At 40.2% G+C, this 25799-nt stretch overlaps 1 protein-coding gene across 2 annotated transcripts in view; it reads right to left on the bottom strand.

Annotated features, from left to right (window-relative positions):
- RETREG1 (reticulophagy regulator 1) overlaps positions 1-25799 on the bottom strand; it is a 144898-nt gene that overhangs the window by 25793 nt on the left and 93306 nt on the right. For both annotated transcript variants that reach the window (XM_073332287.2, XM_073332288.2), the window contains 3 exons: positions 14013-14139; positions 9275-9359; positions 3064-3201 (listed from right to left, as the gene is read on the bottom strand). In XM_073332287.2, the coding sequence (XP_073188388.2) occupies positions 3064-3201; positions 9275-9359; positions 14013-14139 (350 nt within the window). The remainder of the gene's footprint in view (positions 1-3063; positions 3202-9274; positions 9360-14012; positions 14140-25799) is intronic.

Here is a 25799-nt window from a genome sequence, read left to right as displayed (position 1 = left end):
TGATAAGAATTCTTATTTTAGATTTGCTTTTCTCTCTAAATGATCATTTTGATTTATTTGTTGTTTGGACTGTCTTATTGCAATTCCCTTAAACGTTTATTGAATCTTTGGAAAAAATGATATTTTAAGAAGTGTAATTTTTTTCATGTAGTCTAGCTGGAAAAAGGCAGATGTAGATGCTGGGTCTGGAGTCCAATCTCCTAATGTAGGTTGTATTCCTGGTTCTGTCACGTACTACTTTGTGTCCCTGGGTAGTTCTCTAGATTTATGTGCCAGAGTTTTCCTCATCTAAAAAGGGAATGCCTCCCCCTAAGGATGGTGTAAAGTTTAATTACATTTGTTTTTGTAGAGCTATGTAAAATCTTACAATGAAGGTGCTAAAGAAGCATTACCAATCATAGCCTCATACCAATAAGAAAACACATTTTCCCAATATCACTTGCTTTCTCCCTGTAATGGGGTGCATGCTGTGCCCTGTAGGATTTGGCCCCCTGGCCCTGCTCTTTAAAGACTTGGGATACTCCAAACTGGTGCAACACTTGTGCTCTTTATTTTGTGTCCTTTCCCCACCCCCAGTTTCCCACTATTTACAGGCTATTTACACGGCTTGGACTCCGACTGGCCTGACCAGCAACAGCAACAGACTAGTAGGCTCACACATTTTCCGGGAGGCCCTACACAAATTGTTCTAGGATCACCTGGTCCATTATCTCTCCCACCATCTGGGTATCGGACCTTCATCACCACGTGGCCCCGTCCATGAGCTTCTGGGCAAACATGCGGGGCCACAAGCTCCCTGTCCACCGTGCCACACGAAATTTCTGCTGGTACTTTTTGGCCGACGGTCCCATCTGGTCCAGGACTGCTGCCTTCACCGCCTCATAATCTTTGGCCTGTTCATTAGTTAGGGCCCTGTCGGCAGCCTGCGCCTCTCTGGACAGACAGGGAGCTAGTCTCACGGCCCAGGTCGCCTTGTCCCATTCGGCGCCCATGGCTACGCATTCAAAAGTGCACAGGAAGGCGTCAGGGTCATTGGCAGGGCCCATCTTATACAGCCCCAACCCTGGTGCGCAGCTGCCATCACCTCCCGGGGGACTCTCCAACCGGTGAAAGAGCTGATGATGTACACTGGCCTGCTCACTGATGAAGTCCTGGAGGGACTTTTGTTGCTCGGCCTGCCAAGCAAGTAAGGCCTGTCTCTCAGCCTGGTGGGACTGCTGAAAGGCCTGCATGGTTTTCTGCAGCTTCTCTTGCTGCTTTGTGAGCCACTGCATGGTTCCCTCCATGCTCCAGTTGCCACTCCTTGGCGGTGGCTTCGAGTCCTGGACAAGCCCCCCCATGTAACGGGGTGCACACCGTGCCCCATAGGATTTGGCCCCTTGGCCCCACTCTTTAAAGACTCAGGGACACTCCAAGCTGGTGCAACACCTGTGCTCTTTATTTTGTGTCCTTTCCCCACCACAAGTTTCCCACTATTTACTAGGGTTATCATATCTGAACATTCAAAAAAGAGGGCGCTCCACAGAGGGGAGGGGGGAATTTGCTTGTGCGTCCCCGGCCCTACCCCAACTCCAGCCCTTCCCTGCCCCCATTCCAACCCCTTCCCCAAAGTCCCTGCCCCAACTCTGCTCCCTCCCTGCCCTATTGGACCCCTTCCCAAACCCCGCCCCGGCCCTGCCTCCTCCCCTGAGCGTGCCGTGTTCCCCCTTCACTCCCCCCAGCTATGCAAAACAGCTGTTTTGCGGCGCAAGCACTGGGAGCTAGGAGGGAAAAGTGGGGACTCTCTCGAGTGATCAGCATTCACTCTCTTTCTTGAATGATCAACTCTTCTTAGGGGAAAAATAATTAATGGCAAAATCTCGGATGTTTTTAGATATTTAAAAATTCCTCCCAGATGGCGATTTAAGAACCAAAAAGCCGGACATGTCCGGGAAAATACGGACGTATGGTAACCCTACTGTTTACAGGCTATTTACCTGGCTTGGCCTCACACCAGCCTGACCAACAACAGACTAGTAGGCTCCTTACTCCCTCTGAGCATGACCTTTCCCTCCTGATCTCTGCCCCCCTTCTTCCACTTCCCCCCCAGCCTTTTAGCTCCTGCTAATGAGCCTGGCAAGTGTGGGCAGTTTCCAGGCTATTTACCCAGCTCCAATCCATTCCCATGACTGGGGCTGGGGTGGCAGGAGCTGATTAAGGGCTCTCCTAGCAGCGTACTGCCACACTCCCTCATGTGAACAATCAAATAAGCAACATAATAATTTTGCTTATATAAAGATGACCCAGAATAAAAGTTTATCTGAGAAAGTCTGGGATGAAGATGACATTTTTTATTTATCTTCCTAATATTTCAGTGTCAGAAGTATGGCCTTTTGATTTTATACTATAGTGCAATTTCATGGCTCAAAAATAGTTGAGTATATTATTTCATATCCATCCCAGCAGTTGCTTTGCCCCCCCCCACACCTTCCACAATACATATCTTAATAAAATAAACAACAACATGGACTTATACAGTATCTTTTAGTTCAAAGAATCTCAAAATGCTTAAGCCTCACAATACCTCAATCAGTAAACAGACACACAGAGGTTATGTAAATTGCTTGAAGTCACAGTCACTAGCATAATTTAGCTGGGTTAGAATCTAGGAGTCCTTATTTCAGAAGCCTCAATCTAATCACTAGACATTAAAGCACCTAATGTGAATAGAACATTTGCATTTGGGAGTACATGGTAACTCTGAGTAAGGTGGCTAGACTAATGTTTCATACTTTAAGACAGGCAGTTTTCCTAAATATATGAAGTGATGGGGCAGATCAAGACTAATGAGAGGAGAAAACGCCTCACCCCATCCTAACAGGTCAGTCTGATGTACACTGTTTAAACTTTGCTCCCACCCTTCAGTTTAGAATTCCAACAACAACATGTATACTCATGCTTGGTTTCAAAAGATGAACTGTGATGATTACAATATGAGTAGATTTTTGCCTAATTTTAGCTATACAGTATTTGAAAGTGCATGTGGGAAAAACCAACCCTCCCACCCCCCTATTAGTTACTTACCAGATCTCTCTCTTCTCTTTTGGTTGATATAGTCCCCAATTCCAAAATCCAGTTTCAGCAGGACTGACTTGATTTTGTTGCACATCTTCTGCCCAAATTCATTGCACTTGAATAGCGGACATAAAAAGGCACACAGTACTGTAACACAAAACCAAGATATAAAAAGAAAGGTTACTTAAATATGTCTGTTTAAATCACTAACTAAAGATTATGCCATACATTTCATTAATATAAAGAGAATTACCTTTACGTAACTTAATGCCACATCAGAGGAGTTACTGGTCTCAGTACAATTCCTACTGATCACTAGTCCACATCACAAAAATTACTATTATATTCACATCAACTGGCACCTGTTTTCATAGTCTCTCTAGAAGGTTGGGCACTGAGATCAAACTACCCTCTCTTCTGCCCCCATAAAATGAATTCTATTGAGGTCAGGGTAGGCAAAGTCTTTCACGGCTGCTGCCTATGCCATAATCTATCTGGACAAACAGAGCTTTAGTCTCTAGTGACATCAATCCAAGCCCTCTCACAGGGACCTAGCATTTGCTTTTCAAAATAAATGAACAATAAGAAGTCCTCTTCATCCTACTCTTTGTCCCTTCCAAGTGCAAATCAGAAGCAAAATGATATCACTGGGACACTTCCCTGGGGTAGCCAGGGTTGTGAGGCACCTCACCACCACCTGTTCTTAGTGTGAAGAAGTCTTGTCTGTATCTGCTGTGGATCCGTATCCTGAAACCAGCAGTCTCTGGTGACACAAGCTCTACCTTCCAGGCATCCCTCTTTCTGTACAGGTTAGCAACAGACACACACCAATCCGTGTGTCCTGGGAGTGTTCCCTACAGAGTCAGCCCTTTATTCACTGAACACTCACAAAACTGCTAGGTCTGGTATTCCCAGCGGAACAGTATACCGCAGCTCACTAGTTATACCTTAGAAAACAGCTCTGCTAAACACAGCACTTAGATATATTTACAGAGAAAATAAGTATAACTTTATTATCAAAGAACAGAAATTCAAGTAACAGTGAGTAAGAATATTGGAAACAAATGGTTTCATATAAAACAAAATCATAACATGCTTTCTAGAGGCTAAACTTAATTAACAAGTTATCCTCCTGTCTAAAAAAGCTTATTTCACCCAAAGTTCTCTCAACATTCTCAACTAGGCCTGACTGAGACCCCTTTTCCATTAAGCAAATTTTGCTATCGTACTTCCTAGGTGAAGGATGCCAGGGTGTCTCTTTGCACCCTTAAATGTACCAGCACATACCTTTGATGTGCACCTCAAGATGGGTTTCCCTGCCTCTGTCTACCCCACTATTTTCTTCTTCCTGTTCCTTTCCTCTCTTTGAAGAATTCACTATCCTTCATTAGCATTTGGTTCAGATTTGTGAGTAGAGTACCATTGTGAACCAGACAATACTTAATTTACATGGAAACAGATAAATATTTCTTGCCAGAAAGAAAACCGGTTTCTCCCTGTTCCTGGCGACTGGTCCCTATACATAGACCTTAAGAACATAATTTTCAGTGTTCATATATAACTCCATACACAACATCCGTACATGCATTTTGCAATGATACTGACAACCAGTGTGACAGAGGCTTTTATTATGTGTCATGACACTCTTTTGGTAAACTAGAATTAAATACCAGACCCAGGGACTCCTGTAACCCTTATGTACCACCTATTCCTGCTGCCACTTGGCAACAAGAGATCCCTGGGTCACAATCACAGTCTGATTAAAATATATATTTTTAGGCAAATGAAATCTTTTAGAAGGAGAAAAACAAAAGCAAAGTCATTAAAATGTAGTGAAAAATGTTACCAAGTAATGGCCCTGAGTGGATACAATTGATCCAGACTTGTATGTTCATTTTGTCCCACTGACTCTGGAGAAAGTTTCTGCTGTTGTGGAAGATCAATCTATGTCAATCAGCAATTTTAACTGCTAGATGAAATAATATTTCTGGTGTTGTCAGCAAAAATAAAAAAAATATTTATATATTTAAAAGAAATCCGTGCTTTGTTAATTTTGGCTCATCCCAAAATAGGATTTAAAGGTGTGGCTTTACAATGCATTCAGCCAATAATTGCTGCCAAGACCAGTATCATAACAGGTTTGTAGGGTAACATTATCTCCCATTTCTATATATGCTGGGGAAGAGGTGGCAGATAATATATCAACTGTTAAAATGTCATTACTGTGAGAGCTTTAAAAAATATTCCTCCTCATTTCTGACATTTCCCCTGTAGAGAGAAAAGACTGTTAAAGCTCTAGAGTAGGATATGTGATATGTGATCGGGGGGTATGTGATCAGTTCCAAACTCTGCTACATTTCTCCCTGTGACCTTGGGCAAATGGTTTAGTCTCCCCGTGCCCCAGTTTTCTATATGTGAAATGGAGAGAATATTTTTTTCAGGACACAGACTGTATCTTACTGAGCATTTGTACAGTACTTACCACAATGAGACCTGAAGGCACTATTCTAATAATATGAATAACCATAGTAAATAAATTCATCTGTCAGGATAGACAGACAAGTTTTTAAGTTGATATAAGAACAGCTAAACACTAGAGAGCATTGAAATCTATGCTATGTTTCACCTGTTCCACATGGAAACCAATCAGAATTTGGCCTATGATTGGAAACCAATCAGAATTTGGCCTATGTGTACAAGTATGCCCAAAAAACTCCACAGCTAAGAAAGCAACTGAATGGCACAACTGTTATGCTCATATGTTGACTTCCTCAGACCCCACATAATCAACATTTGGCAGGTCTTAAGCAGATCATCTTTGTGTGTGCTAAGCCATAAAGGGCTTTAGAGGACTGGGCCAATGGTCCTTGTATTGTAACATGAAGTGTCCTGATCTGTCTGTAGCCACTATGTGCCCTCCAATGCTTGGATTACTTGTGCTCCTGAGATAAATAATTAGTGTAGGCAGCTGTATGGGTGTAATAGGAGAATGATCTATGATGTTGTATCGTGGGACATGGACCATCTTTTTAGTGTGTGTCTGTGTGAGTGTGAGTGAGAGAGAGAGGCCCATTGGTGGTTCAATGTGTGTTGGCAACTCGTCAGGCTGGACAAATTCACTACACCTAACACTACTGTCATGATATTTATCTATAAAGAATGTTGTCAGAGATGTCAAATGAAAGCTGGTGACACACGGGTCATTGATATCATTGTGAAATGTATGTATTAATACTATGAGGAATTATGAATGCTTATGATATTATGCTTTAGAGTCTGTAACCAAATAAAGAAAGGGAGAAACATGTTCTCTCTCCGACAAGATGGAGAATAGTTATCTCTCTGTTTCTAACTGAACCTGGTGATGCCGGTGGCAATGGGCAATTCATTTGCATTAGAGGTAAACAGGAGGAACAAATTAACATGAAAATGTGAAATCAGCATGGGAAGATACTGGACTATGAACCCCAGGGTTCATCCTGACTCTGGTAACAAAGACAATAAACTTTGGCGAATATAAGGAGAAGCAAAAAGACATTTTGGTGATCTATCACTGCGGGAACAAAGGGCTCAGCGCTCTTTGCATTCCATGAATGGTGGATCCCCAGCCATGTGGGGTGGGTGACACTGAAAGGTTGCTTTAGGTAAGAAACTTATCTTAGTTAAGGATTGTAGCCTGTTGAGATAAATTTTAGTCACTAGAAAGTGTGATTATACTTTTGTTTTATTTGTTTTGTTTTCTGTTTCTATTGTCTGCTTAGTTTCACTTAAATCTCAGTTCTTTATTAATAAACTTATTGTTTTATTATAAATTCATCTCAGTGCTGTTATATTAACGTGAGGTGTGCATCCTCAGGTGAACCAACAGGTTGATGTGCATATTCTGTCTGTTTGGAAACAGCATACTTGGTAATTTCTGTGAATGTCCAGGGACAGGATCTGGATGTTGTAGGGAGAAGCTTCTGGAGAGTTTGGGAACTGAAGTACACCGAGGGTTAACCTGCAAGGCAGTTATGACTGGCAGAGTCCTGAGGCATATGTGAGGCTGTCTAACAAACTGGAGTGGCAAGGAATTGTCACTCAGTTAAGCACAAGCAGATCCCTTTTATGCTTAGGCAGAGAAGTAACAGGGTGACTTACAGTTCTGGATACCGCAAGAAACTATCACAACCTGTTTACTGTTCCTAACTTAGTGGGCAAGGATCTCTGATTGGGGCTTCTAGGTGTTACCACAATATAATAATATTACAGGGTTGTAAGACACTGAACTTTAATTCCTGTTCCTAGTTACATGACATAGGTCAGAGTTACAAAAAAATAATCACCTACCATGCGACAGAGTCAGTATTCATGAATTCCAGAGGTTACTATAACAACATGTTTAAAGAAAACATCAAATGCAAATAAAACATAATATAAACTAAAGATAACTCCAATCAAATACACCCAATTTATAAAACAAATAGAAAGCGCTAGGACGAGGTAACGTATTGGATGTCTGTCAATGACTACCATCTCAATGAATTTCTGATCACATGACCTCTTGTTCTAAAAACTGTTCCTTTTGCAGTGGTCTATTTGGCATCTGAGATTGGATCCACACTGTGTTTGCTGCTCCATGTGATCTTCCAGTCAGTGGCTGGGTGGGTGTGGGCCATTTCTGTCAGCACAGGAGTACTATCAATGGCATTCTGGATGACCTGAGGAGGGGGGAAAAAGCCAGTGCCCTCCTTGATTTTGAGTAGATGTTTTCTATTCCAGGTATAGGACAGATCCTTGGTGATAATGGTACAGTCATTATCTTAAGAGGGTGCTAGCCACATTTATTTGAAATTAACTTACTCTCCCAATTGCAATGGGGGTAAACTTTTGGCATTCTTCTTGTATTAATTCTGCAATGCTGGTATATAGCTCTTTTAGAACAAATAAAGGTTTATTATATTTGTCTCAAAAAGCTCGATGTAAGCAGAAAGGTTTTTGTTTTTCTGCCTGTAAACCTTTGTACTGGTGATCTTAATAAATCACTGTGCTGTGTGCTGCAATACTCCAACAATGCTAAATATAAATCTCTTAAATCTGCCAGGCTCCATTATTATAATAAATGTTGTAATGGTGGTAATAATTCTTGTAATAATCTTTGCTATTTTCACTGAACTTTTCTGCTAACCCATTTGACTGTATCTATTAATGTCCTGACTCGGTGTGCTTGAACTGATATCACACTCCAGTGCAGTGGAGTAATATACGCATCAGCCTCAGTTTACTGTTTCCCCCCCTCCTTAAATAGGAGTTCATAGAATCATAGAATCATAGAATATCAGGGTTGGAAGGGACCCCAGAAGGTCATCTAGTCCAACCCCCTGCTCAAAGCAGGACCAATTCCCAGTTCTCTTGAAAGGACAAGGCACTCCCTCACAGCAGCAGAGATTGACACTGATATACTGGCAAAACAGAGGCATATGGGTTTTTTTCCATATAATTTACTCAGCTCTTTACCCACTCTCTTGAATTTTTTTAAAACTCCATTCATATATAAACGACAGTATTAGATGACAATGTGGACACATGATACACTACAGGAGTTGGTGACATAATTTGTAAAAACAAAACAAAACAAAACAAAAAAACCACAACAACAGTAGGGGTAGTGGGATAATTTTCCATGGAAGAGACATCTCAGTGAGATGTAGCTCAGAGCCCACCATCAGTCTTTGAAGACATCATTTGCTGTCTGAGAAAAGGAAATGTACTGCTGAAAGATGGAAATCACTGACAAAGTACACATAAAAAACAGCACATTCTAACCTGGTCCAGACATTGTGGGGTGGGAATGTATGGTTTCTCTTCTATGGGAAAGCAACATTATAATGACTACTTATACAAAGTGACTAAATATTTTCAGAAGTTCCAATAGGGAATTTGTGGTCATGGTAGCACATATTTTTATTCGCATAAGTGTGTTTTATTTATTTTTATTTTCGCATAAGTGTGTCTCTCTCTGTATCACTGCCTAAAAGATATCATACAGTTGTGCCAAGGTGTGCCAGAATTGTAACTGACAAACTGAAAAATCTGTAACTTGACTTCCATATGAAACCATCATTGGTCAAGGTCCATATACAGAATTACTTTTTTAAAAAAACAGACTGTATGTTAGACTGCATAATGAACATACAACATGCATAAGACAAGACTAAAAAAAAAAAAAGACTATACTTACATAGAAAGTAGGAGAGTACAATTCCAGGAATGTAACTACCCAAGACAGTGAAAAATGTACACACACTGCAGACCAGAAGGCAAAACTGAAAACAGAAGAGATCAGAGATGATAGTTAGAATTCATATTGCTAGGACATTAAATATTTACAGGTTTCAGAGGAACAGCCGTGTTAGTCTGTATTCGCAAAAAGAAAAGGAGTACGGTGCCACAAGTACTCCTTTAAATATTTACACTTTGTGATAAGAACAGTTCCCCAGCAGGGTAATATTCTAGTTTAAAAGTACAATATTGAAGATTTTTTTTATTATACAGTAATTGCAATACAAGTATTACAGTAAGAATTAAACAACATATTTTTGGGTGATTAGGCTATGTCTCAGGTGGTATTATAAAAATAAGGCTTCTTCCCTCTACCTACCATATGGAAGGTTTAACAACCTCCAGGTCATCACCAGTCATGAAAACTGGATACAATGATATCAAAAGAAATACAAAAGGCAGCAATAACAGGTGCTCGTTTTGTTAGGTCACCATCTTCAAAATCCATCTGAAAACTACAACTGGTTTTTTTTTTTTTACTCTATTTAAAACCGGGTGCTGATTTTGACGATCATGAAAGGAAGGCACTGACAAGGTCTAGCTAAAGCCAGATATAGCTTTGTGCAAATTAAGTTGTAATTTACTTGACATTTTCATTGTTTTGTCTTGTAGAGTGCTAACTCTTGACACTTGTAAACACTGTACAGTGTATCATTATGGAAGCATCAGATACTGCTCCATAGGTTAATCTGAATTTTGCATATATAAAGAAGGGATTTAAACTCTGTTGTGTTTGAAAAATACAACATATCCTCCCCAAAACTACAGCACTTATTTTTAGAAAATAGCATACATTTTCTGAGAATGTACAAGCTTGTTAATTAAATTAGGAGATAAAATTAATTAAGAAGGAGCAGCACCCACTATCAGACTTTACTTTTTCTCTTATGGTCTTAATAATAGAACAGTGATACCATCAGGGGAAAAGGGAGGAGGAAAAAGAATCTAATGTGTCTTTAAAAATCAGTTTTGTTTAAACTGAGACCTCAAACAGTAAAATGCCTTAATTACTCCTCGGGGAATTCTGTGCCAAAAAAATTAAAAATTCTGTGCACAATATTTTGAAATTCTGCAAAATCCTGCATATTTTATTTGTCAAAATAATACAATATAATCATGCCAGTTTCAATTATTTTGGTAATTTATTTCAAAATATCTGTCAGCAAGTATATCTGTAACAATACAGACCAAAAAAAGATTCTGGTAAATAGACAGATTTCTTACTAGGTATATTAATACAGAACTTTGAGTAATTCCTTTAAATTACAGTACAGAACTATATTTCCTGCACCTGTCAGAAGCAGTGAAAAGGCTTGGGGGAGCCAGGGGTAACAGAGGAGATGACAGAGAGGGAAGGAGCCTGGAGTGAATCTGGAAGGTTGTTAAGTGAGGGTGGGAAAAGTATGGAACAGGCTTTTTTGGGGGTGGGGAGGAGCGGGATTCTTAAGGAGTTGGTTAGCTTCCCTCATACAGACCCTGGCTGACTCCAAGCCTCTCCCATTCAGTCAGGAACGTGCCCTTGTCCCCACACCTCCCATCCTCATGGGGCCTTGCACCCCACTCCTATTCAGCCGCTGGCTCAACGCTGTTCCCCCACTAGCCATTTGGAACCCCAGTCTGTGATACCTCCCAGCAGCCCCAGGGTGCCCCATTCTGTTTGTCCTAACCTGGCTCTGGAGACAGGATGCTGTGATGAACTTCTGCTCCTAGGGACTTCTGTACCACTGTACACATACGGAATTTTTTCTCCACAGAAAATACATTCTGCCCCAGAAGTGCTGCAGTTCTGCCTTTTGCCCACCAGAGGCTGCTGTGGCACCAGAACAGCCAGCTGCTGGCTCTTCCGGTGCCTCAGTGGCCTTTGGTGGGCAAAAGGCAGAACTGTAGCACTTCTTGGGCAGAATATATTTTCTGAGGAATAAATCATCATAGAATCAGAGAATATTAGGGTTGGAAGGGACCTCAGGAGACCATCTAGTCCAACCCGCTGCTCAAAGCAGGACCAATCCCCAGCTAAATCATCCCAGCCAGGGCTTTGTCAAGTCTGACCTTAAAAACCTCTAAGGAAGGAGATTCCTCCACCTCCCTAGGTAACCCATTCCAGTGATTCACCACCCTCCTAATGAAAACGTTTTTCCTAATATCCAACCTAAATCTCCCCCACTGCAACCTGAGACCATTACTCCCTGTTCTATCATCTCGTACCACTGAGAACAGTCTAGATCCATCCTCTTGGGAACCCCCTTTCAGGTAGTTGAAAGCTGCTATCAAATCCCCCCTCATTCTTCTCTTCTGCACACTAAATAATTCCAGTTCCCTCAGCCTCTCTTCATAACTCATGTGCTCCAGCCCCCTAATAATTTTTGTTGCCCTCCGCTGGACTCTTTCCAATTTTTCCACATCCTTCTTGTAGTGTAGAGCCCAAAACTGGACACAGTACTCCAGATGAGGCCTCACCAATGCTAAATAGAGGGGAATGATCACATACCTCGATCTGCTGGCAATGCGCCTACTTATTATGAGGGACACACGAATTCTGGGTGTGCACAGTGACGCAGAAGTCCCTCAGGAGTACTTAATATAGATGTGACAGAATGCACCAGGCCCTTCTGGTCTCCTGCCGGAGGTCCCACTGCTCTGCTGCACCCTACCCCAGAAAGGAGCAACATGAAAGGAAAAGACCAATGAAGCTGGGTCTTCCAGGCCTGCCTAGAGAGGCCTCTTGGGAGCAAACATCTTGGAAACAACAAAGACTTGGTCCTCCAAGGGCTAGAAGGTCTAGTGATAGCCAATCAGAGCCCAGCAGGCTCAGATAACATTTGATGCAGGGCCATAGTAGGGCAGTTCCTGGGTAGGAAGGAGTTCCTCTTTGGCCGACATAGTCTCAGGACTAGCCAGTGTACAACTGCCTTGCTTGCACAGTTGGGTTTGCAGGGAAAGAGGAACCTGAGAATTTTGGTCCTGGGATATTGGTGAAGATAAAGGGGCCAGATGGGAAGAGGCCTAGGGAAGTAGTATCAACATATTTAACTGAACAGTATGTGGCTGCTGTTTATAGGGCATCTAGGTTGGAACATAGAGTAATGGATGGGGCTAAGTTCCCCCACCAGCAAAAGAGCATCAACCCCAAGAAATGTGGGAATAGGGGGAGAGGGAAAGAAGCCTAACCTAAGCCCCAAGAAGGGGACAGGTCTCACTTGGAAGCCCAAGCAAAGGGATGAATTTAAAGGGCCTAAAGCTAGGGCTAAAGACTCTGGTGAGGGTACATAGACTGTTTTGTTGGACTCTTTGCAAGATGTTCAGTCTGACTGTGAGACCTGGCTGGAGGGCGAAGCCAAAGAAGACTGGCAGAGACAGGCAGACAACCTAAAGGGGGTGCCAGGAGCAGCAAAAGGACTGAAATACTACACTCAGTCACAAAGAGATGCTCAAGAGATAAGTGCCCCTCCCCACCAGTGAAATATGGTTATTGCATGGCATCAGTAGAGGGCAGATTTGGTTGTCTTGATGCATTAAAGCTGTATTTCCATACCTCATATGATTGGGGTTTTTTTCAGTTTAATCTTAACTTTGAATTTCCTGGGTTTATGCTTGTTTCTAGGATAATCACAACATCCCTATAATTTATTTTACCCTGTGTTATTGATATATACTCTCAACCTTAACTTCTTAATGTAGTTTTCATCTGGGAATATATAACTTCATTTATAAATTCAGGAAAATAAATAAATTCATTCATTTATAAATTCAGGAAAAATCTCAATGCAAACTCTTGTTATGATCTCAAGAAGAAAATGTAACTTGTCCAAGTTTGAATGCAAAAAGGAAAAAAAATAGTGAAATACCGAAAGATACAAGCAAAAATCTACAATGTCCACTACAGCTGCCATGATGCACTGTTCCATTATCAATGTTGCTCACGCTACTAATATTTTGTTTAATTGAGAAAAGATCAGTTCAGATTTGGCCAAAAACAACAGTACTCTGCCAACAGAAGCAGGGTATTATACAACTCTTGCTTGCCTTTATCACTCATGTGTTTTCCACCTCAGTCTGTCTCAGAAAAAATATGCTACATTTATATGAGCAGATAAATGATAGCACTATGATATAGGTAGGATCCTCTCATATCATAATATTAGATGCTATTTATGTAATATCTGAGTAAAACTTTCTGAAAATCAATTAAAGCTATTTTAAAAAATAATACATACATTTATAAATGATGTAGGATTCTCCTGTTTTTGTTAAAGCTATTCCTGTGATCTGATCTTTCTGATGTCTCTACCCTAGGGAGACAGATGGCATTTCCACCAGAGAAGTGCATCCCATAGCCACCCTGGTCATGCCATATCCTGCCCCAATTCTGGTGTTACACAGTGGCTGGCTGAAAGCCCAACAGCTAAGGGGGGGAGGGGCCCTACCGCCTTAAACCTTTCCCCTGGGCAACTTTTCTGCTACATGGAGCCTCCCTTACAATCCGTACAAGAAAAAGCCAGCACAAGCCCTTACTGAATCTAGCTTAGTGTCTTTATTTTAGCAAATTTACCTACTATATTATCAATCATAGTTTGCTGAGACATAACACCTCCTGATAAAACAGGATAAAAATATTGAGCTTACTTTATTGAACTTACCTTGCCAGGGTTCTTCTCTTTGAAGTGTGACATTTCTTGAAGAAACAGAAATAAATTCACCAATGCATCTGCAATACATTGGTTTATTCTGGGCCTGTAGTCAGGTTTGGAATTGATGACTTCCCAGCTGAGTACAGAAAAACAAAAACTTTAGTTACAAGTAAAACTGAGAAGGCATTGCTTTTATGGAATATTTTGCTCACATGATTAATCTTTCATATTATTACTGAAATAAAAAAAACCTAAACAAAATCTGACCATTTTTAAAACTGATTGCCATTTATCCTACAGCTACTGCTATGCTATAGAAATCCACAGTGCTTATTATCCCATATTTTATGGCCAATAAATTACACAATGATCTAATAAAGTCTCCTTGTGGAGTGAGGTGCAACTCAAGAATATTTAAATGTTATTTGTTATATTGTTAAATAAATATTTAAATATATGACCACAGTATTCTCTTGTATGCAGACCACTCAATTTAAAGATTACAAGTTGGCAGGCACCAATTATGTCATCAAACTACTTTCTACAGTTTTTTCCTCTGGACATTCTTTCCTAACATGTTTGCAAACCACCACTCAATTTACTCTAACTGTATGGTACATCTTCCCCCCCACATCCTCTCTCTGCCTTGTCTATTTAGATTTAAACTCATAGAGGAGGTATTATTGTCTCTTATTTTATGTTTTTACAGTGCACAATGGAACCCCAATCCTGACAGAGCCTTTTAGGTGATATTGGGAATACAAACAATTAAATAATAGTTAGCCATAGTGATGAAAAGCCTGAGCTAAAATCTGGGAAATCACTATGTACAGTAGTCAAACTCATGCAGGTTCCTTGGCTTCAGAATCTTTCCACAGATTGACTGTGTTTTCCAAAATCAAATCTTTTTCTCTGAATAATAAACTACCGGTACTTGTACTCTTGCTTATAGCAATATCTTACACTCTTTAAACCAATACGTTCTCTTATTGAAACTCCATAGCTAAACAGACCTAAAACACATGATAACTCAGTTCTGTGTAATATATTTCTAGGTCCCTGTAAACAATCACAGCTGGAATCATTGCTTATTAATGTTGGCCCTTTGGAAGCATTAACTTCAAAGTCCAGATCCACACCTGCCTTATACAACTAAGTAAACACCAAGTTTGTGCTATTGGTGTTTCCTTTTAAAAAGGACATTGTCAGGGCATTTTTCATACATTTAAAACCATACTGTGTGCCATTTAATGTGGTTCATTTCTTGTATAATATTCTGGTGGGTATTTTTAGCATGCAAATGAGAATTTTTTTTGCAAATTTGAGAAATCTTTATCAGATTTATTTTTCTATCCTAAAACCAAAGCCATCGGCTGAAGCGTTGAGGTTTAAATCCATTTTCTTATTATTTTTTGTTTGTTTATTGTGCAGGCACCCTAATTTATTATTGTATAGTTGCTCAAGAGAACAAGTCTATTGCCATTCTTATTTTAGAATTTTTTTTTAAAAAAAGAACCCATATAGAAGAATTAATGTAGGCTGAACATGCAGCAAGATGTTAGAAAAAAACCACAGAAAATAGATCTAATTTTTGTCCTAACAACCTGAACGTTTTAAGTGATAGCATATTTGCTTTTAATTTTAGCTTGGATGAGTGCATAGTAAACATCTGAACACAGGAAACGGTAGCAAACAGAATGAACAATTGGTACTGGCCTATGAATATTATGGTCCATTAATATAAAAGATGTACCACCCACATATATATCCAGAATCTGAATTACATGTCCCACACTAGTAGATAGGGAGTTGGCAACCGTATCAGTGACTACTCAGGTAGCACAGCATTGATCAGACTGTACGGAAGTAACCTGTACACAGTACTACAGTCCTTTTACTTTGACACTCAACCTATTAAGTCTAATGCATTACTATGAGATTGCCAACAACAAACAAAAACTTTTATATTAGCAATAATAATTCCGTTGGTCACAGATGGGTCAAACTATAGAGAAACCAAAGAACTAGATAAAGAAAGGAAGGGGGAAAGAAAAAAAACCCCAAAGTATCATGCACAGTGCTAAATACACAAATTAGAGGCTCAAGGTGGGTCTCTTTAATATCCTGGGCCCGACACTGCTACAGCAACACTGCATAAAACTACAGGCTGTCAAACACAGGCCCCTCTTTCCAGATTGTTCTACCATTCAGTTGGAAGAGGAACTTTCTTAGCTAGATAGCAAAGACAAACTACCTTTATTTTCAGTTTTTCATACCATTCAGAGTAAAAAATTCAGTAAAAAATCATTAGATTGCACTAAGAACCATACTGGCTCCATTTTTGCTATTTAAAATTCAACTAGCATGAATTTGGAAGGAAATGTACTCAGAACTGACCCCAAAACATTTGTCCAAATATTTGGGTTGGCATACTAATTTAGAATATTTTTAAATGATTTCAAAACGGATTCTAAAGAAACTGCTTTACTGTTAAAAATTTCAAATCATTAAGAAATTTTAAAATGAATGTGGTTCTTGCTGAAAATTTCACTGTATTAACTTGTTTAGGCTTTTTTATTCGTGTGAGTTTAAAACTTGCAAACTTTTTCCTGGACTGATTGACTTTGTTAAGCTGAAAGCTGGTTAAACAACAAGCTGCTTTGATCTCATTCTCTGTGTAAGACCTCATATGCCTGATAAAACTTGCCTATTTTTTTAAATTACTCTTTAGTCAGTGTGTTAGGGAGTTAGTGATGAGCTAATATTCACTCTTAATTGCATATTGTTGTCATTATATTTTATAATATGAGATTGTCTTGCATCAGTATAAAATTTGAATAAAGTGACAAACTATAAATAAAATAAGACTTCAAAGTGTTTTGCAAGCATTAATTTAAGCTTATTTGTACCCTTGTGAAGTACTGTAGATATTTAAAAATATGCAACAAAATAATTAAAAATACAGAGACCGTTTTGAAAACAGTATTCAGTACTAATGTTATATAGGCACTTATCTACATCAGTAATTAACCTCCAACAATAAGCAACAAAATTAATTTAAGTGAGAAATTACTGTCTGATTAGGCTTTATAAATATGAATATATGGTATATAGTTGCAGTCTCACAAGGTACTGTGGCTCCAAGCCCACTCGCAATTTGTCAGACTTAAACAGAAAATAGCTGTCGAATAGCAGGCTGTGCTTTCTGCATTCCACCATTCTTTTCATAGGGAGAGATAGGGTGCTAGTGGTTGGGGACTCCCATCTGAGGGGGATGGAGGCTTCCATCTGCCAACATGACATGATGTCTTTAGATGTGCACTGCATGCCTGCAGCACACATCTGAGATGTTATGGAAAAGTTGCTGAAGTTCATCCGTCCCTCTTTCCATGCTGTTCATCTACACAAGCACTAATGATACTGCTAGGTCTGACCCTAAGCAGATCAGTGGTGACTACGGGACTCAGGGAGCAAGAGTGGAAGGGGTCAGAGGAGTAGGTTGTCTTTTCACCCACCCTCCTGGTTGAAAGTGAGGGCCCAGGCAGCGACATGCAGATCCTGGAGATAAATGGATGGCTGCATGGATGGTATCGATGGGAGGACTTCAGCTTTCTCGACCATGGCATGCCGTTCCAGGAGGATGGTATGCTGGGAAAAGATGGTCTGCCTGACCAACAAGGGGAAGAACATATTTGCATATCGACTTGCCAACCTTGTGAGGAGGGCTTTAAACTAGGTTCCAGGGGGATGTGACAAAAGCTCACAGGTAAGTATAAAAAGAGGCCATCTTAACAGAGGACTAGATATTGAGAGTGGGGAGGAATGTGAAAAATTAAAATAGGATCATAGGAGAAACAAGAGGGAAATCAGTGGGGGGAATCTGTTCAACATCTCAGATGTCTATACACAAATGCAAGGAGTATGGGAAATACACATTAAAAACTGACAGTATTTGTCGACATGATAAATTATGACAATTGGCACCACAGAGACTTGGTGGGATAAGTCTCATGACTGAAATATTGGTATAAAGGGGTATAACCTTGTTTATGATGGACAAGCAGGAAAGAAAGGGAGGAGGTGTTTTATTAGATATTAAAAATATATGTACTTGTTCTGAGGTCCAGAAGTAGGTGAGAATAGACCACTTCAAAGTCTCCGCGTAAAGATAAAAGGGGTAAAAAATATGGATTATGTCATAGTAGAGGTCTAACTAGAGACCACCAAATCAGAAACAGCAGATTGAGGAGGAATTTCTAGAACAAATAACAGAAATATGCAAACCACAAGCACTGATAGTAGTGGGGGACTTTAACTACCCAGACATCTGTTGGAAAAGTAATACGGCAAAACACATTTCCAGTAAATTCTTGGCATATATTGGGGGCTACACTTTGTGTTTCAGAAAGTGGAGGAAGTAACTGGCGGGCAGCCTTAAAGAGCTACAAATTTCTAATATCACAGTTCTTGTAGGGATTAGTGCTAGGATAACTATAGAACCATTGCAGGCTTGGAACCTCTCTCTTCTCCTCCATATACTAACAATACTGGCCCCTAGAGCTAAATTAAATCAATCTGTAGTGCTTCCTTTCCATAGTGATAATACCTAATAATGTAGTTAGTAGATTCTAAATTTAATTTTAATTACATATATTTTGAAAAATTGGCTTTAAGAAATACAGCAGCTCTCCATCAGTTTGGCAGCAAGGAGAAGACAGCCAGTTTGGGTGATGAGGATCGCAACATTCTCCCTAGGAGTGCTGTTTAGGAAGGGGATGTATAGGGTGCCTCCTTCTAAGAGAGTTACCAATTTTGGGATCTGTTGTCTTCCCTCATTAGCCACTGCCTAACACAGGTTCTGACAGTATCAACAACTCTAGTATTTGTAAAAGGGCAGAAAGTGGGCTTCTCAGCACTAGGATGAGGACAGTACCATGATTATAGATTCATAGATATTAAGGTCAGAAGGGAACACTATGATCATCTCGTCTGACCTCCTGCCCAATGCAGGCCACTGAATCTCACCCACCCACTCCTGCAATAAATCTCTCACCTATGTCTGAGCTATTGAAGTCCTCAAATCATGGTTTAAAGACTTCAAACATCTTATATACTTTGCTCCCTTTAAAAAAAATTATTATAGAGTCCTTCAGTCATTGCAAAAACCATGAAAAATATTAGGGATGGAAAAATAGTACGAGAGGATTGTGGAATATCTTCATAAGAACTACCCCCGGTTTTGCACAGCTTTAACAATGAAGCAATAGCTCAGAGAATAGAAAGCCAACACTATATATGAATTATAGGCCATAAGCCAGAAAATACAGCAAGCAAATTGTGAAGGCTGACAATAGCAATGTGTCTGTCTTAATTGCGTTAAGAATTATTTCCACAGATCACAACATGAAAGAATATTAAAGAGAAGAGATGGAGTACTTGTGGCACCTTAGAGACTAACCAATTTATTTGAGCATGAGCTTTCGTGAGCTACAGCTCACTTCATCGGATGCATACCGTGGAAACTGCACCAGACTTTATATACACACAGAGAATATGAAACAATACCTCCTCCCACCCCACTGTCCTGCTGGTAATAGCTTATCTAAAGTGATCATCAAGTTGGGCCATTTCCAGCACAAATCCAGGTTTTCTCACCCTCCACCTCCCCACACAAATTCACTTTCCTGCTGGTGATAGCCCATCCAAAGTGACAACTCTCTACACAATGTGCATGATAATCAAGTTGGGCCATTTCCTGCACAAATCCAGGTTCTCTCACCCCCTCACCCCCCTCCCAAAAACCAGACACACAAACTCACTATCCTGCTGGTAATAGCTCATCCAAAGTGACCACTCTCCCTACAATGTGCATGATAATCAAGGTGGGCCATTTCCAGCACAAATCCAGGTTTTCTCACCCCCCCACCCCCATACACCCCCACCCCCATACACACACAAACTCACTCTCCTGCTGGCAGGATGGGGTTGTATGTATGGGGGAGGGGGGGTGAGAAAACCTGGATTTGTGCTGGAAATGGCCCACCTTGATTATCATGCACATTGTAGGGAGAGTGGTCACTTTGGATGAGCTATTACCAGCAGGATAGTGAGTTTGTGTGTCTGGTTTTTGGGAGGGGGGTGAGGGGGTGAGAGAACCTGGATTTGTGCAGGAAATGGCCCAACTTGATTATCATGCACATTGTGTAGAGAGTTGTCACTTTGGATGGGCTATCACCAGCAGGAAAGTGAATTTGTGGGGGGGGGTGGAGGGTGAGAAAACCTGGATTTGTGCTGGAAATGGCCCACCTGATGATCACTTTAGATAACCTATTACCCGCAGGACAGTGGGGTGGAAGGAGGTATTGTTTCATATTCTCTGTGTGTATATAAAGTCTGCTGCAGTTTCCATGGTATGCATCCGATGAAGTGAGCTGTAGCTCACGAAAGCTCATGCTCAAATAAATTGGTTAGTCTCTAAGGTGCCACAAGTACTCCTTTTCTTTTTGCGAATACAGACTAACACGGCTGTTACTCTGAAAAGAGAAGAGATATACACAAACACATACAGGAAGAATAGACGCAGTATTTATCATTGTTTTATGTGAAACTGTAAGCATCTAAAATTTAACTGCACCTTGTGTACAGTATGCACCAATGCAATGTGTACTTAGCTAAAAACACTTAGCAATTTCCTTCAGCACTCACCTATAGGAAATCACAATAGATACACATATCCCTGTCCTTCCTACAACCTCAGCACTTTCTTATTTTGCGTGGGACAGTCCTGATTTTCCGATGCGTTTCCCAGGTTCCCCCCCTCTTGATCTCAAACAAACCACGACTAAAAAATGTTTGCCTGCAGGTTTCTACTGTGGCCACTTGAAAGCATTGATCCTGCTGCCTCCTCTCTTGTACTTCAACTGTTATGCAGGGAGAGCAGGCAATGTTATGTCAATATCATCCTTCCCCCAAAGACATTAGAGCATGCAGAAGCATGAGAATGCATAGTCCAGAAACACATTTTTCCTCATTTTATTTTAACCATCAAACTTTTTCTGACATTGAAAAAGTACAAGGTATTCAATTCAGGGAAAGCACTGTGTTGAGAACCAGTGTTGTAGATATCTAAGGTGATGTATGATGTGTGGTGCTGATCACCATATGGTGCCATACAACATATTGTTAACATGGAGTTCACAAGCATCTTTGCAATTACATTAATACATTCAAACAGTACATGTGAACTCAAGTATTTCTAGCCATCATGTTTTTGGAACTTCCCTTAACACGGTATTTCTTGATTTGAGCTTATTTCCCAAGTCACTAAACTGCATTTCACAAAGCCTTAAAATCTTTAAGGGCCACATTTTTAAAAGGCTTCTAAATTTGTGCACAATCATTTTTGCATGTCAAGAATATTTGATTTAATACCCCATTTGTGGGACAGTGTGTGCAATTCCATTATTTGCAAACAAATTACTGTATTGTGTATGACAATGTAGAGCCTCGGTTGAAACACCTTTGGAAATGTTCTAATGATCTAATGGAGACTATCACTGATTATGTCCATGTCTACAAGATGCAGAAAAATTGAAATATTGAAACAAGTCCTTGGTAAGCCTTCAGCCAAACAAGTCAAACATTGTTTCAAGGTCATAAACTAGAGGGCAAAATACTCTGGCATTACACTCTTGACTGACTGCCTGATTACCATTTGTGCCTCCCAATTCTTTGCAAACACTCTATGAAAGCCCTCATGGGAGACAGATCCATCTATGGTTTTTTTCCCCCCAAAAGCAAATTAGACGCTCTTCAGCAAGAACTTCTCTCCTCCCTTTTCCACTATAATGTCCAAATTCAGTGTGTCTCTTCTATTATTTGCCTTTAAGTACTTTTTCCACAGAACCCATCCCCTTTTTCCTGTCCCTCAAAACCCCTCTCATTCCCCTCCCGTGCCATTTATCTTTATAATCTGCTCTGCACCTTCTTTTCCCTTTACTTACAAGCATGTATCTTGTATCTTTTGTATCTTTAATCCTGAAAAGAGCCTTCCATGTATTCTTCTTACCCTGCTGACCACTCTTTCAGTGTTTCTTTGGTAAATGCTCATCTTTTTCTCCTGTATGCTGGCATCCCTCAACACTTATTACAACCTTCCACTTCTCCCTCTAACTGCTCTCTTTAGGTCACTTAATTTGCTCTCACTTGTACAGCCTGTGACTCTCAACCCCACAACTCCATCTCCAATTGTGTCAGACATTTATTTCTGCTTGGATGTTTTGCTCCCAAACTCGTTGTCCAGAAGACAGACAGGAGTCAACAGATATGGCTTAATTATGCCACAACTTTACGCAAATAACTTGGAGTACCCTGGCAATATGTTTTACAGTGCAGGTCATCACTGCTTCCTTAATCATTTCTACATAATCCCTGACCTGGTCCCAGCCATCCCGTTCCTGGGATCCCATCGTCTTCCCCTTGTATTAGGTAAAAGGGCTATAAAAGGGGGGAGGGGGATTGGCTCCCTTGGGGGATGCTTTCCTTTCAAATCATTTTCCAATCCATTTTATCTGATAACCATATCCCTTCAGTAACAAGTACATGCATGGGACAACTGCCATGAGTTTTATGTATCAAGCTGCGACATTATAACCTAAGCCCCCTTCCCCACCAACCAGGTCCCAAACCTGCTGTGTGACAGGTGAAAAAACCCCACCCCATCTCAATCAATTTGGCAGTCAGGGAAAAATTCCTTCCCAAGGAAAACAGGATGACTAGCATAATGCCCACAGTGGATCATAAGGAAACCTGGTCTTTGTGCAAACTTCATGGTGGGAGAGTAGGTGCTGCCAGCCCAATACAGGTACAAGAGAGCTTCTCTAAGACTGCATAGGGGTATAAATACCCCTCCACTCTTCCAGTCAGCAAGAAGGGTGTGCCCTTTCCCCTTGGTCCAGCTGTTTCCTGTTCTTCCCTGCTCCATCCCTCGAAACTTTCCACCTCTTCCCCTTCTACTACCTGATGTAAGGAGAGTCTTTAAGGGGCAAAACCCCCTTTTTTACTGGCCACCCAGACAAGGATCCATTTCACAGAGCTGTGATGAGAACAATCTTTCCAAAATCTTTCCAAAAAAGAGTGAATTTGTGTGGGGGGGTGGAGGGTGAGAAAACCTGGATTTGTGCTGGAAATGGCCCACCTGATGATCACTTTAGATAAGCTATTACCAGCAGGACAGTGGGGTGGGAGGAGGGATTGTTTCATATTCTCTGTGTATATATAAAGTCTGCTGCAGTTTCCACGATATGCATCTGAGGAAGTGAGCTGTAGCTCACGAAAGCTTATGCTCTAATAAATTGGTTAGTCTCTAAGGTGCCACAAGTACTCCTTTTCTTTCCAAAACTGAACTTATTTTCCTCTACTCCCTGTCCATCAATACCCTTTTGTTAGTGTTGACAAGGACAGTAACCTTCCTGTTGCCATTTGATTTGCTATTTCAATCATGATTTGTATTGCAGTAGCATCTAGAGGCACCAGTCCCCAAGAGCTTACAACTGAAGTATAAAATAAGAGACAACAGGTGACTATAACAGATGTGGGAAGCACCAGGTAACAGATAATTACAGTAAATCTAACATGCTGTGATCACTGCTTATCAACTGCTTAGCCACTGTCAAATGTTTTGCAGGTATCACAACAGAGATGGGTTTTGAGGAGAGCGTTGAAGGAGAATATTTTTGTAGATTGTTATAAGAACTCCTTCTATGGGCAGGGGGAAACATGGAAGAGAACACAAACGTTGTTTGTGGAAAATTTGACTTCAATGTGTCTGACATTGACCCTGTTCCCTCCCAACCATATTCTTTTTTTTTTTTTGCTAATTCCCGTTAATTCTTCCTCTTTATCATCACCAAAATCCACACTTCCTAATTTCTGAATCCTTTCTGAGTCTTTCATATTAACTCTCTTCACCAATAATCTTTGTACACCGAGTGTAGCATAGCTGAAATAAATTAGATTATTTGAGTTATGTACCTACTTAAGTGTTTCCATCATTAGGGCCTTAACTTTCAATATTTTGTTTTTGACTACAGTGGTTTTGTAAAATGTAACATACCTTCTCTGTTGTAGCATTTAAAAACAGACATTTATCATTTAGTTCATTATACATTTTAATCTGAAATTGTAATAGCAGTTTTTCAAATTAGTTTTACAAAGTCTCGACCTGATTTAAATCAATTTAAAAAAAATCAAATGTTTTAACTCATTTACGTTCCTCCACCCACCGGTACAGGCTCAATTCCCAGGATTATTGTTACTTGCCTTGACTCTGGTTAAGGAAGGGGATGAATTTGTATGTATCTATGTATTTAAAGCACTACCTAAATGTGCTACTTAAATGACTAATCGAACATTTAAAAGGTACATAGTATTTCCACATTCCCCAAAATACGATACCAGTTAAAAAAAATAAATAAGTGAAAACAGTATCAGGAACTAACAGACATGAAAGCAGCATGCCACTAGAAGAACTCTCCCTTATAACTTTAATGATTATTTTGCAGACAATTCATCTGACTTGAGGAGTAACAAAAAGGATGACATGCTTTGTACATAAACATTACTTAATATTTAAATCCAAGCAAGAATCAAACTAAATAGAGTACTTCTAAGTCTAGATGTACGTTATTTCTACACTCATTGTGGGGTGGGAGTTTCATGGTCTCTGTGTATATAATGTCTTCTGCAGTTTCCACAGTATGCATCCGATGAAGTGAGCTGTAGCTCACGAAAGCTTATGCTCAAATAAATTGGTTAGTCTCTAAGGTGCCACAAGTACTCCTTTTCTTTTTGCGAATACAGACTAACACGGCTGTTACTCTGAAACCACTCATTGTACTGTCTCATCTTTTCAGCTTACTTGTCTCCTTATGTTTGATTTTGTAAAATCCAATGTATGTTTTACATCAAACCAATAAAAATATTGGATGACACGTGTGGCTCAGTGGTTAAGGCAGGACTCTTGGATTATAGTTTTGGAACTGCAACTGATATGCAGTGTGACCGTGGCAAGTCATCTTGGGCAATCTCTTTGTTCTTCAGTTTGCCCATCTGTAAAAAGGGCATAATAACATAATGTATCTTCCTCACAGGAGTGCTGTGAGTCTTGAGTCAGATTCCAGGTCTGTCACGATGTGTTACTCTGAAGCCTAGAATATCTATTCACTCAGTGTGAATTGATGGAAACAGTTACATGGTTGAGAGACCTTTTTGCTTAGAATATCACCAGGGTCAATCATCACTGGGATTCGTGGTCTGTTACCATCCAATTTTTAAATTCTCAGACAGTTTGGCTTTTTTACGTATTACTGATGATACCCACACCATCACAGCATGGGCTTTCACATACTTAATGTCAATATAGCACTTTACACATACAAAAGATTTTTCCATCTGAGGTTCTGTAAGCATTAACACAGAAATAACGAAGTACAACATTTATTACAATGACTATTCTACAATCCTCTCTGGACAAGACACTGTTCAGGTGTGTGCGTGGGATGACCCCTTAGTGAAATCACACCTTACAGCATGGTTTTAGTGAATTTGTACTTTTCCTTTGTTTTCTGCAAAACATACACTTTAATTAAAAACATTTTAGTTCTTATAGTTGCAAAGATAACCTTCCAAATATAAACCACTACAAGGCTGTCTTCTTGAGTTTGCAAGCAGAAACAGTAGTTGTAAGAAAGATATGAACTATATCAGTGGTTCTCAAACTGTGGGTTGGGATGCCAA

The sequence above is a fragment of the Lepidochelys kempii genome, chromosome 2, assembly GCF_965140285.1.
Source record: "Lepidochelys kempii isolate rLepKem1 chromosome 2, rLepKem1.hap1, whole genome shotgun sequence".
Classification (NCBI taxonomy): Eukaryota; Metazoa; Chordata; order Testudines; family Cheloniidae; genus Lepidochelys; species Lepidochelys kempii.
The sequence above is the reverse complement of the archived record's forward strand: the minus strand, read 5'-3'. Positions and strand labels throughout refer to the sequence as shown.